The sequence below is a fragment of the Chenopodium album genome, chromosome 10 (assembly GCF_948465745.1).
Source record: "Chenopodium album chromosome 10, dcCheAlbu1.1, whole genome shotgun sequence".
Classification (NCBI taxonomy): Eukaryota; Viridiplantae; Streptophyta; class Magnoliopsida; order Caryophyllales; family Amaranthaceae; genus Chenopodium; species Chenopodium album.
In genome coordinates this window covers 41548432-41559955 of record NC_137843.1, presented here as the reverse complement: position 1 = coordinate 41559955, position 11524 = coordinate 41548432, and the positions used below count along the sequence as shown (strand labels likewise).

At 36.5% G+C, this 11524-nt stretch overlaps 1 protein-coding gene across 1 annotated transcript; it reads right to left on the bottom strand.

Moving 5' to 3' along the window:
• Positions 1-5184: 5184 nt before the first annotated feature.
• Positions 5185-9868, bottom strand: LOC145565206 (uncharacterized). Its single transcript, XM_081625279.1, has 5 exons — positions 9479-9868; positions 6203-6664; positions 5984-6051; positions 5745-5859; positions 5185-5652 (listed from the first exon to the last, which is right to left on the bottom strand). Exons 1-5 carry the CDS (start codon positions 9866-9868, stop codon positions 5185-5187), a joined length of 1503 nt encoding a protein of 500 aa, XP_081481405.1.
• Between the last annotated feature and the right edge of the window lie 1656 nt (positions 9869-11524).

Genomic DNA, 11524 nt, shown 5'->3' with positions numbered 1-11524 from the left:
TGGGAGTAATCTAATAACCAGCAGATCAAGGGTTGTTACGTTATTTCACCACTCAAAAAAGCTGAATTGCTTTATTAATTTGTGCAGTATGGAAGCTTACCAATACAGATGTTTTTTGAAGATTTGAATTCGCTGTGAAAAGGTTGCTATTTAATAACCAATGTGTATAAAATGGCAATGATGGGAGCAATCTAATTACTAGCAGTTAAAAAGGTGTTGCTGCATTGTTTCAGTTTTTCAAGATGTTAATCTTAACCTTTTCGATTAAAGAAGTTAAAGTTTTTACAGTAAAGAAGTCTACAATAGAAATAAGGGACTTCTTAGTAACACCTATTTAGAGCATCATAATAAAATTGGGTCAGGTAGTTGCTTGTTGTGTAATAAGCTCTGAGTACAATTGGTAATAGCTGAATTTACTTAGTAACCAACAGATAATTAGCTGTTCCATGATTTTAGGCATCTAAGATGCTGATTCATATATATATATATATATATATATATATATATATATATATATATATATATATATATATATATATATATATATATTATATGGGAATTGAAAACTGAGATTGGCTTTGCTAACATCTTGGGTGAAAAAGTGTTAATATTCTGGTAATCAATGTAATAGTGTTGCATAGATGGCTAATAGCCCATTTGATAGGGTTTGGACCCTTGAATAAGTTTAAATTAGGCTCATAAGACCATATATTTTCTCTGTGGTTATAATTGCCTAATATATAACTCATTTAGCTGTTTAACTTATTCAAGTATGTTAACATGGCAGCCTAAAGAAAAGCAGGTACAAGTCTATATGTTATATGTTTGGATAATCATAATATTTTGAATTTACTTGACCTATCATTATGACTGGCTATGACTATTGGGAAGAAATATCTAGGCTGATTTCTGTTTGAATGTGTGAAAATAGATTTTTTTCAAGGTTTTTTTTTTTTTTTTTTTTTTTTTTTTTTTTTTTTTTTCAAATTTGTGCTATTAACTAAGGGCAGAAAGTCTAATGAAGACAATTTGGATTTTAGCATTAGTATGCTATTTACTGTATGCACAATTTCCATTTATACAGTTAACTTATTTACAATACTTGGCATTAATAAATGGCTAGTTGTTTATTTAAGTGGTAAGATTATCTTTATGAGGATTCATATTTTACATGGATTGTATTGAATTTGTATCAAGACATACATGGCAGCCTAAGGAAATGCAGATATTTGTCAATATGGTATTTGTGTGGATAATTATGAAATTCTTGAACCTATTTGACTTGTCATTATGACTGTCATTGAATATTGGGAAGAAATATTTAAGCTGATTTCTGTTTCAATTTCTGAAAACAGAATCTTATACAAGTCTTATCTTGTCAAAGCTATATTTAAATGCATTTAATGTGATACAAATATCTGGCCTGTTTTTTGTTCTATATATAGCATTGTTTGCGATCAAGTTCCAAATATCCATTAAACTATGGTTATAAGCTAGGTATATATCTTAGTAATCTGTTTACCAACTCGAATGGCTGAGTTTGCGATTACGTTTACTGTTCGTTACGAGGCTCAGCAGGAAGAGAAAATGGTATGAGATGTATATTTATTGATTTATTATTTTTGCTATGCTTGTAACAAATGTAGTTGTTTTTATAGGGTCTCTTAAAATTGGTACCTACTTTGCTTTTTGTTTTTTTTTTTTTTTGTCTGTTGCCGACTTAATAGTTTAGGCTGTTATTTTTGTAATGCATATTTATCTACAACGCATCGCTGATGAATTCCAAGACGTATTATATGATGGTTTCCAAGGTGTTGAGTTGCTAGTGCATGGTAAATTCAGAATTTGGGAAGCTACTATGGTTCAAGAAGAGGACGGAGATAGATGGATCACTGTTTTAGAAGGTGGCTGGATTGATTTTGTTAGGGATAATGGTGTAATTGCTGGTGATGACCTAAAGTTTACGTATACAGGCCAAAGTGCATTCACTATGCATATACTGAGGCCAACAGGTAGCGAAAAAGAAAAAGGAACTGGACTTGGCAAGGTTAATGGCAGTTTCAGTAAGAGGCATGGGCGTAAGCCTGCTTATAATGGCTGTTTAAAGAAGATGATTGAGACTAATGCCTGGCTTGATGAGCTTGCAGATCTGTCGTGAGCTGCATTTTAAATTTATTTTTACTGCACCTTATCTTAAGAAAGGGACAATTGTATGTGTTGATAATAAGTGCTTATTGTGTTATTGTTTTTTTCTTGTGGCCTAAACCTTTTACCGTATGGAATAATACTATTTACATTGGTGTTGTTTGCAGAATGTCCCTGTTGATTTTGTCAACACCTGGTTGGGTGAATTTAGGGAGTCAACTCATGTATTACTCCAGAATTGTGAAAGTTGTGAAGAAGGATGGTCTCATCACAAAGTGTGAGCTAAAAAGTGGTGTTAACGAATTTATTTCTCGGTATAATTTTCAAGAGGATGAAGGTGCATTAATTAAGTATAGAAAGGGATATCTAGCACTCTTTGATATAGATTTAGTTCTAGTGTGAGTCATTGGGGGTATTCCTTTGTTTAAGTTTGATGTAATAGGTCCTAATAATGCACTTGCAAAGGACATAATAAGAGTATTATAATGTTTAGAACTTAATCTGAGTACTTTGTATTGGTAGTTTTTGTATGGATGTTTCGTTTACTATGCTATTTTGAATTACATGTCTTTTTAGATTTAAGATTTTCAATGCTGCTCAGATTTTGATCATGATTACTAACTTAACAGATATCTTTGTAGTGTTGTTTATATGTATGATGGCCTTGTGTATAAAAGTTACTAAGGACATATTAAATTGTAAGCACAATATTAACAATGCTAAAAACCTGATTCAGAAGGTTATATGTGACAAGGAAAGGTTTAATGGCCTACATAACCATATTTTTAAACATTGACATAAATAGTTTATTTTACTAAGTAGAAAGTACTGAGTGTTTTATACAGATATTTGCTGAACTCATGCACAAAATGTTTAATAAACCTAGAATAGAAGATGATTTGAATTAGGTATTCAAATTAGAACCCTTACATTTAACAGCGGCATTTATGCCCAACCAGATAAGTATCTTTATCCTGTGCAGTGTTTCAAGTGAATAAAAATTAATGTACATTGATTATTTGCAGTTTTAGCTATGAGTCAAAGTTCAGTAACATGTAATCCTCTTAGCATGCTCTTTTGTCCATTAGTTTCTTTAAAGTGTTATCCAATTTTGTGGTGCATGAGCTGTGATGACTTGACTTGTATAGGACATACCTTTACCCTAAAAGTTATATGGTAAATCATTTATGTATATATAAATGAGGTTAAGGTGATACAAATTTTTAAAGTGTTTTCTGCAATTTCTTAGGTATTATATACACTATATCATTCAAAACAAGCAAATTATAATGGCAAGTAAGGGCAAAGGTAAGGAGGGTATTAGTGGCCAGCATGGGTCACCTAAAGAAGTAAGCATAGAAGTAGTGGTGGATTGTGTTAATTCACTTGAGAAGAGGATGTAGAAGCTAGAGAAGCTTGTATCTGATCTCTGGTTTGGTGAACTAGAAGATAAGATGCCTAGTCAAGAAGGAGGCTGCTGCATGCACTTTACTGAGCTTAATGCTAAACAAAACTCAGAAGAAGGAATAAGAAAGTATACTGGTCAGCCTATTCTTCGCAGCACTGATATCCACCATCACTCTAGCCCATCATACTCTCCTGCAAGTGATGCTTCATATGGAGGTTCATTTTAAGCAAGGAAGTCTCTATGTTATCTAAATCGCTGCAAAATTTGTATTGAGCCACTGGTGATCTAAGTAATCGTTATCATTTTCCTAAATTTAGCCTGAAATAGTGTATTATTAGGAAGGTGTTGAAGTTAATATTAGGTATTGGATGCTTATGTATTGAAGTTTTATTTTTAGTATTATTGTATGCACCCTAAATGTGATTTATCACTGTTTTATGTTCTCTTATTTGTATCAGTGTTGGTCTAGCCTTTAGTGAGAAAGTGTTTTTCTATGGTTGTTTCTTATTAAGGTTTGGCAAATAGTAATAGTTCTTTGTTTACCAAATATGTTGTGCATGAAGCTTTGTTACAATTCAGTGTAAAAGAAGCTATAAGTGCTGATTATGCCTAAAAATCTTAGTTAATTCTCAATTTGTATTAAAATATGAATAGTAGCAGTGTTAGATTATATTAATAAAGGCAAAAGCATATGAAATCAAGAAAAGCTACTTATATTGAAATCCAAAAACAGCATAGGTAATGTAAATGAATTGTAATTAACTTGCAATAAGTTGTTTTCACAAAACCTAATGAAACTGAACTGTGATAGGCTCATACATACCATAGCTGCATCTGGCTAGATGATTGAGGCTAACTTTAGGACATCATAAGAAACAACGTTTTTCACATTTGAAGTAGACAATGCTGTAGATTCTTGGGGGTTGAAGACAATGACTTTCTCAGACTTCTTTACACGTGAGAGTACTACATATAGCTGACCATGTGAGAAGCAAGGCTGTGGGAGGTACACAACAACCTTGTTTAATGTTTAACCCTATGACTTGTTTATTGTCATGGCAAAGCTGAGCTTAATTGGAAATTTTTTCCTCTCAAATTGAAAGGGATAATTTGCTGAAGATGAAGGGCGAAGATTAACGCGTGGCAGGAACCAATATTTCCCTTTGTAATGGCCTGTTGCTATAACATAAAGAATATTATTTGGTAAAAAGCGCTTACATATAAGCCTTATTCCATTACATAGACCTTCAGATGGCGCTATGTTTCGCAGTAAGATTACAGGACAATTTTCCTTCAAGATGAGTTCATGTGGGCTCATACCTCCTGGACATAATTTGTTAAGAATTCAGTTGGGTATAGTGTACAATTATCATCAAGATGAGAGTCAAAGCTTTTGTAGACAACATGTTTTCTTGGGAATTTATCGATCAAATAAGTATTGATTGAATCCACATCTTCATTCATAGGTGTAAGGATTATTGTTTTTGTAAAGATGGTTGGACATTTGTCTATGCTACCAACTTCAGGAAAGCAGAAGATGCCATAGTAGGTACATGATTAGTCTCTTGGTCATAGCAACGTACAATGTGTGTTAGCAACTGAACAAAATCAGCTTCAGCACTCTAGAGCTGCTAATTTTCGAGTGCTAGTAAGAGCTCAGAATATGCAAGATCATGTTTAGCTCTAATATTATCTGTTAATCGAAATCTTATTAGCTTAGGCCACAAGTATGAGTTAACTAAGCTTGCGGCTACGGCTTCTCTCTGAGATTTACGAGGAACAATTGGGAGGACCTGCTTGAAACCCCCTCCAAACACAACCACCTTCCCTCTAAATACTTGATCAGGGTCACAGAGATCCCGTAAAAGCAAATCAAGGGATTCCACATTTTCCTGTCGTACCATTGATGCTTCATCCCATATAATTAAAGAAGATGCTCTATTTACGGCGGCCAAGCTACCTTGTCTTGGAACATCACATGCAAGAGATATGTCTGAATCAAGAGGAATTTTGAATCTGGAGTGTGCTGTCCTACCAGATGGTATGTTTGAAGCAGCTACCCCTGAAGTGGCTGTAGGCAAGACAATCTTCTTAGCTAGCTGTACTTCAGCGTATAATGCATTATACAAAAAAGTCTTTCCGGTTTCACCAAGACCATCTACAAAAAAAAAAAAGCGATATTGTTCTTTACATGTTCAATAATGCTATGAAATGCAATCTGCTGAGCTGGATTTAGAGAGTCTCGGCAAGCTACATATTCATCAGGTATTGGTGCTTCTAAGGCATCAGCAATGTCCTTGGTTTTCCTGATTTATGCATCAAAAATCTCTGCTAAATGGCCTAAGCAAAAATCTCTTAATGATCTACCCATGCCTTCCAAGGACTGTTCAATTGATCTTACAGTTAGCCTCCTTGCTTTGTCTTCATCACCTGGATTTACATGTCTGTAATCCTATGCAAGCAAACTGTAGAAGCGCAAACATAAAGTATTTGTATTGCTGGATGACAGAAGATGAGGACAATTGTAAAGAGCTACCTTATTGCTACATGCATTTGCACTTCTGATGCTTCCTCTAAACAAGCCACCACTGTGCTATCTTCCTACATAAGGCCTATTTTAATAGCTGCTTCTTGGAAAGTACAACAGACATGTCCATTAATTGATAACAGATCTTCAAAAGATGTAGGACTCCGAACATTAATAAGAAGCAGACGCAAGAAATACCTTTCACCCTCTCTTGGAGCAACAAAAGCCAAGCGTCCAACAACTATTCTCTTGTTGCTCCTCTGAAACCACGCCTTTTTCCTATTATCCCATCTATAATGTTCAGTCATCTGCTGGTATAAATGACTTGTACCACTAACAATAGCCGCATTCAGTCTAAAAATCTCTATTAAAGCAGTACGTGCACGTTTGTCGTTCTGAACCACCGTGTCTGAACGCTCATTAGGGTGCACATGAACAGTTTTCATATTAGGCACGTGTACAGGTAACAGCCGAATAGGTGGATGCATTTCAAATAGATCAAACCCAAATATTCTCCAAGCTGCTTCACGTGGAGAAACCCATCGACCAGATTGAAAGTTATTAATTTCATCCAAGTTTGCATCCTGCTGGCCAGCCACATTGAAAGATACTCTATAATGACTCTTGTACACATATTTGTGTTGAATTTTGATGAGTCCGACTTATCGCGGAAAATAAAATGTGAGCCAAGATCAAACTCACAATTAATATAATCAAAAGACATAATTAACAAGAATTAAGGAGAGACGGAAATACCTTTGAAGCGTGCTTCGCTCGCCAACCGAGCTCTTACTTGAGAAAGCTTAAGTCTCGCAACGGGCAAAAACCTCCTACGGTATCCACCCGCAACACGACCCCGACTAGGTCTATTACTTGGAGGTTAGCTAAGTCCGACCAAACTACTCGAGTAATTATGAGTTTAAAGGTTTTCTCAACGGAGATACCTTTTCTAACTCTTACTCAAGTGAGTTTTCCTATACCCTAACTTGGGTATTTATAGGGAAACTCATGAGTGAAATCCTCTCTCCCATCAATGTGGGAGAGTTGGTAAAATCAATATTCTTTCTTTATTTTTAAATCAAAAATAAAATTAAATACCCAACAACTAATTAATCAACAAGTGGCACATTTAGAGGAGGGGTTAGGTAAGGACCACAAGGAAGGGGGGGGGGGAGACCAAACTTGATCCCCAAGCACTTCCCATAACCAGCCACCTACACCCACACCACCCCAAATCACTCGCTGCCACGTGGCACCCACACTTAGGCACCAAGGCATCTTGGGTGTGGGCTGCTGCCTCGGCCCAGCTAGCTGTTGCTGGCCTTGGCGTGGCAGCATGGTGCGCAACTGCTGCCTCGGCCTAGCAAGCTACGCACACAAGTGCAGGCTGCTAGTCGAGGCCTGCTGCTGTGCCAATGCCAGCACACGCAGCCCAGCAAGCTACGCTGCTAGCTGGCTGCGTTGTGCTTGGCGCGCTAGCAGCAACGCACTAGCACACTGCCCCGCACACAAGCGCAACAGGCCACGCACGCACGTGCGGACTGCTGCTGCTATGTGCGTGGCTTGGTGCGTGCTAGGTATGTGCTCTAAGTACATTATGCCCCATCACTCTAATGTTAGGGGTTTTTTAGGTAAATTGTTGATTAATTAGTGATTTTACCGTCTCGTCTTTAATTAATTCGAATCGACTTACGACGCTGGGTTTTGACGTTCCAAGCTCAATTTCCGACGTCTAAATATTAATTACTCGAGAGACTCATTAATTCCTTCCGAATTAATTCGTCGTGTCAGATCGTTTGTTGCTTGGGTGTGACCCGAAGGGTTTAGTCAAGATTAAGCTGTACTATTAATTACTCGTTAATATTACTCATCGGAAACGGCCTCCACCTACGCATTCTGATCACTTTACCTCATTACCTCACTCATTAATTAAGCTCTAATAATTTTGAACCCTCTATCGAAAAAATACACTTGTTCGAAGGACAGTATTCCTATCAATCTCCCACTTGTCCTTCCGGACAAGTGCGCTTTTAGTGTATAACCTTTTTCCTATGTCACTTAATGTCTCTTCATGAACTATAAGGTAATATTTATTCGTCATCCTTATTACGACTAGAAGTGTTTCTCGATATCCGAGTCCAACTGTCGACAAACAGATGATTTCTAAAATCCATCCGAGCACGGCCATGCATTTTCACAGTCTCGCTCTTCGAGAGGCGTTGTAAACAACAAAGGCATCTTCCCTATTGTTAGTAGGGGGACATTCCCAGTTTTGTAATGTAGCTTCTCTTACTGAGAGGACCTAGCCGCCTGAGTGTTGCCATTGTAATATCCTTTTACGGCAGACGTCTAACTAACATCAAAACGGACTAGTACTCAAACAAGAGAACTCACATACTCATGGTCGAGGAAAGAGGTTCCGATAGCCATAATGAGAAGTAAACTTATGACGATTTTTAAATCTCTTAAAGTATTCTCATAGGTCAATCCAGTATGGTTCTAAACCAATACCTGTGCAAATTTTTCATGACAATCATGTCCTTGTAGCACAAGAAACGGTGCTATAAATCAAACTACACACTAATCTCAAGTGGTCATTAATCGTCCAACGTTTAAATGACCTCGATTAGGGATACTTTTCGATTATAATATTCAATGTTCACTTAATAGGTGTTTTCTTATAAAGACTGGTCTTGATACCCTATTTTGAATATTCTCAAAATCGAGTGGACTCATTATTTAATCCTAAACCACAATTAAATAGCAAACGGAGTGATAAAATTGCATGAAATTTAAATTACTCCAAAACCTAAATGGTTCTTCTTAGTGTCTTACATTAAAATGTTAAATAATTAACTAAAACACTAAACAGGGAAATCAAAGCCAGTCCCCAACGTGCCTGATTCCCATTGCCTCAACGTGCTTGTTGTGCTTCACTTGAGGTAAATGTTTAGTAAGTGGATCGGCTACATTGTCATCCGATGCTAGGGGTATTTTAGGTAAATTATTGATTAATTAGTGATTTTACCGTTTCGTCTTTAATTAATTCGAATCGACTTACGACGCTCGGTTTTGACGCTCCAAGCTCGATTTCTGACGTCTAAATATTAATTAGTCAAGCGACTCATTAATTCCTTTCGAATTAATTCGTTGTGTCGGATCGTTTGTTGCTTGGGTTTGACCCGAAGGGTTCAGTCAAGATTAAGCTGTAATATTAATTACTCATTAATATTACTGATCGGAAGCGGCCTCCACCTAGGCATTCCGATCACTTGACCTCACTGAATAATTAGCTTTCTAATAATTCCAAACCCTCTATCGAAATAATACACTTGTTCGAAGGACACCATTCCTATCAATTTGTACAAGTATTTCACTGCCTGAATTGTTCAACATACCTCAACATTCAAATGGCAATAAAAAAGAGCCGATAGATAAGGGTTGTACGGGATAACCCACCGTTTGTCTAAGTTAGCTCCACGAATGCGGATACTTTCACTAGTGTTTTTCCTCATATAGATTAGGAAACCATCTTCATTGTTTATTGTGTCACTTGAGAATGGCTTAGGATAACTATACTTACAGGCAATAGGGCCATCTGTTTGTTTCTTCATGCACCCACACGAAGGATTCCTCAAATCACAAGGGCCATGCATCATATGGGCCGAGACCATTTTCCGAAGATTGTTACATTCAACAGGGATTTCAGCACACAAAAACTTATCAAAATCTGAAGGTGATTTCACCTTATATTCATCTTTATGATGAATGTCATTTATGTCACTCATTTAGAAACTTCTTATAGGATTTTTTTCATTGCTTTTACATCTCTTTTATCTCCTTTTCTCTAGTTTTACTTATATTTTCTCTATTTTGCATTTTCCTTAGTTGTTTTCTTACTTTCTTGGATTTCTTAGTTTATTTCGCATTTTCTCCTTTACTTGTTTGCTTTTCTTTGTTTTTAGGAGAATGGTGATGTTTGAGAAGCACATTGGCGTTCTCTCGAGGCATAAAATTCTTAGGATGCAACTCGGTTCCTCCTCTTAAAGCTCAAAAGTGAATGAGTGAATAAGCCAAGTTTTCAAGGTCACGCTCTCATGCCGTGTGGACATTAAAGACGGTGTTGAACACGCTGTAAAGGCCTCTAGTGACTGCCTCCCCAACATGTATCATGTCGAACGCACGGGAACGTCATCGAGCGTACAAAAAGAATTCTCCTCTGCTCCCAGGAGCGGCCGCGCAAGGTGGCTGGCGCGGCAGCACAAGTGCTAGAAGTGGCCGCACAGCTCCCTCCCCCTCTGTTCCGTACCCATTTTGTTGCAGCCGCGCTTAGGGATGAGAGGCCGCGCCTTTTGTGGTTCTTTTTAGACGTCTAACTAACTTCTCCTTAGTTAGTTTTACTATATATAGAATTTCTTCTTTTTCTAGATAGAGAATTACATTAGAAATTGAATTAGACTTAGATTTTTAGAGAGAGAAGCTCAAGATTTTGGAGATTTTGTTCTTAGATTTTAGAGAGAGAAACTTGGTGTTTGATAATTGTTACATTGTGATCTTCATTCGTCTTTGATATTGATCAAAGTTTTGTAAGAATTCATTCCTTTTTAATTTAATTTTATGTTTGATTTTGATATATTGTTGAATTTATATTGTTTTGCTTGAGTTGATTGTTGATATTTGGATTGCATTGTTAATGATGGAATTGATGATTACTTTTGTTATGCTTTTCAAATTTGCAATGTGTAGTGAGTAGTTCCTTTGCTAGGGAAGTGGTGAAGCATGTATTAGTGATAATCTATAACTAATTTGGGGTTTTTGATTGATTTGATGATGTGATTAAATTGGTTGATGAAATTTGTGCATGTGTTTGATTTGAAGAGGAGTAGCTAACCTTTATTATCATGCTAGATTGCATAATAGTTTTCAATGACACGAAAAATTGATTTAGAAGCTATTATTATCGATTGGTCTTGATTTGTGATTTTCCTTTGAAGTCATTTGTAGAGACATCTAGCTTGACCCTAAGAAATAACTCTTTGAGTGATTTTGATTGCAAATATCGTTTTCCCTCGCATTTCTTGATTGATCAAATTCCCGACAAATTAGCAAGTCTATCAGTAGTGCATGTGGATCCTAAATTCCCTAGTGTTTTGATAACTGAATTCTATTTGTTAGTTTTGATTGATTCGATAGAATAGTTTAGACCAACCTACTGTTGTAAGATTTCGGAATATCTTAGCTTGAGACCTTAGCAAATACTGCTTTCCCTTGGGTTTGACCCGGACTTACCCCTATACCTAGGGTTGGGTTTGGTTTTTATGAATTTTGTTTTGATCGGGGAACTTAGAATTCAACGACCTAGGTTTACCCGCGTAAAAAATGGCGCCGTTGCCAGGGAAGGAATGGTGATTTGCTATTGTTGATTGAGTCTATTCCATTCAATT

What these genes read in the sequence shown, in the direction of transcription:
- LOC145565206 (XM_081625279.1), bottom strand. Translation starts at nt 9,868, where the DNA reads ATGAGTGACATAAATGACATTCATCATAAAGATGAATATAAGGTGAAA. An exon ending in ATTGCCATTTGAATGTTGAG is followed by an intron (nt 6,665 to 9,478) that starts GTATGTTGAACA and finishes GCTGGCCAGCAG; the next exon opens with GATGCAAACTTGGATGAAAT. An exon ending in TTCATAGCATTATTGAACAT is followed by an intron (nt 5,653 to 5,744) that starts GTAAAGAACAAT and finishes GCTGAAGTACAG; the next exon opens with CTAGCTAAGAAGATTGTCTT.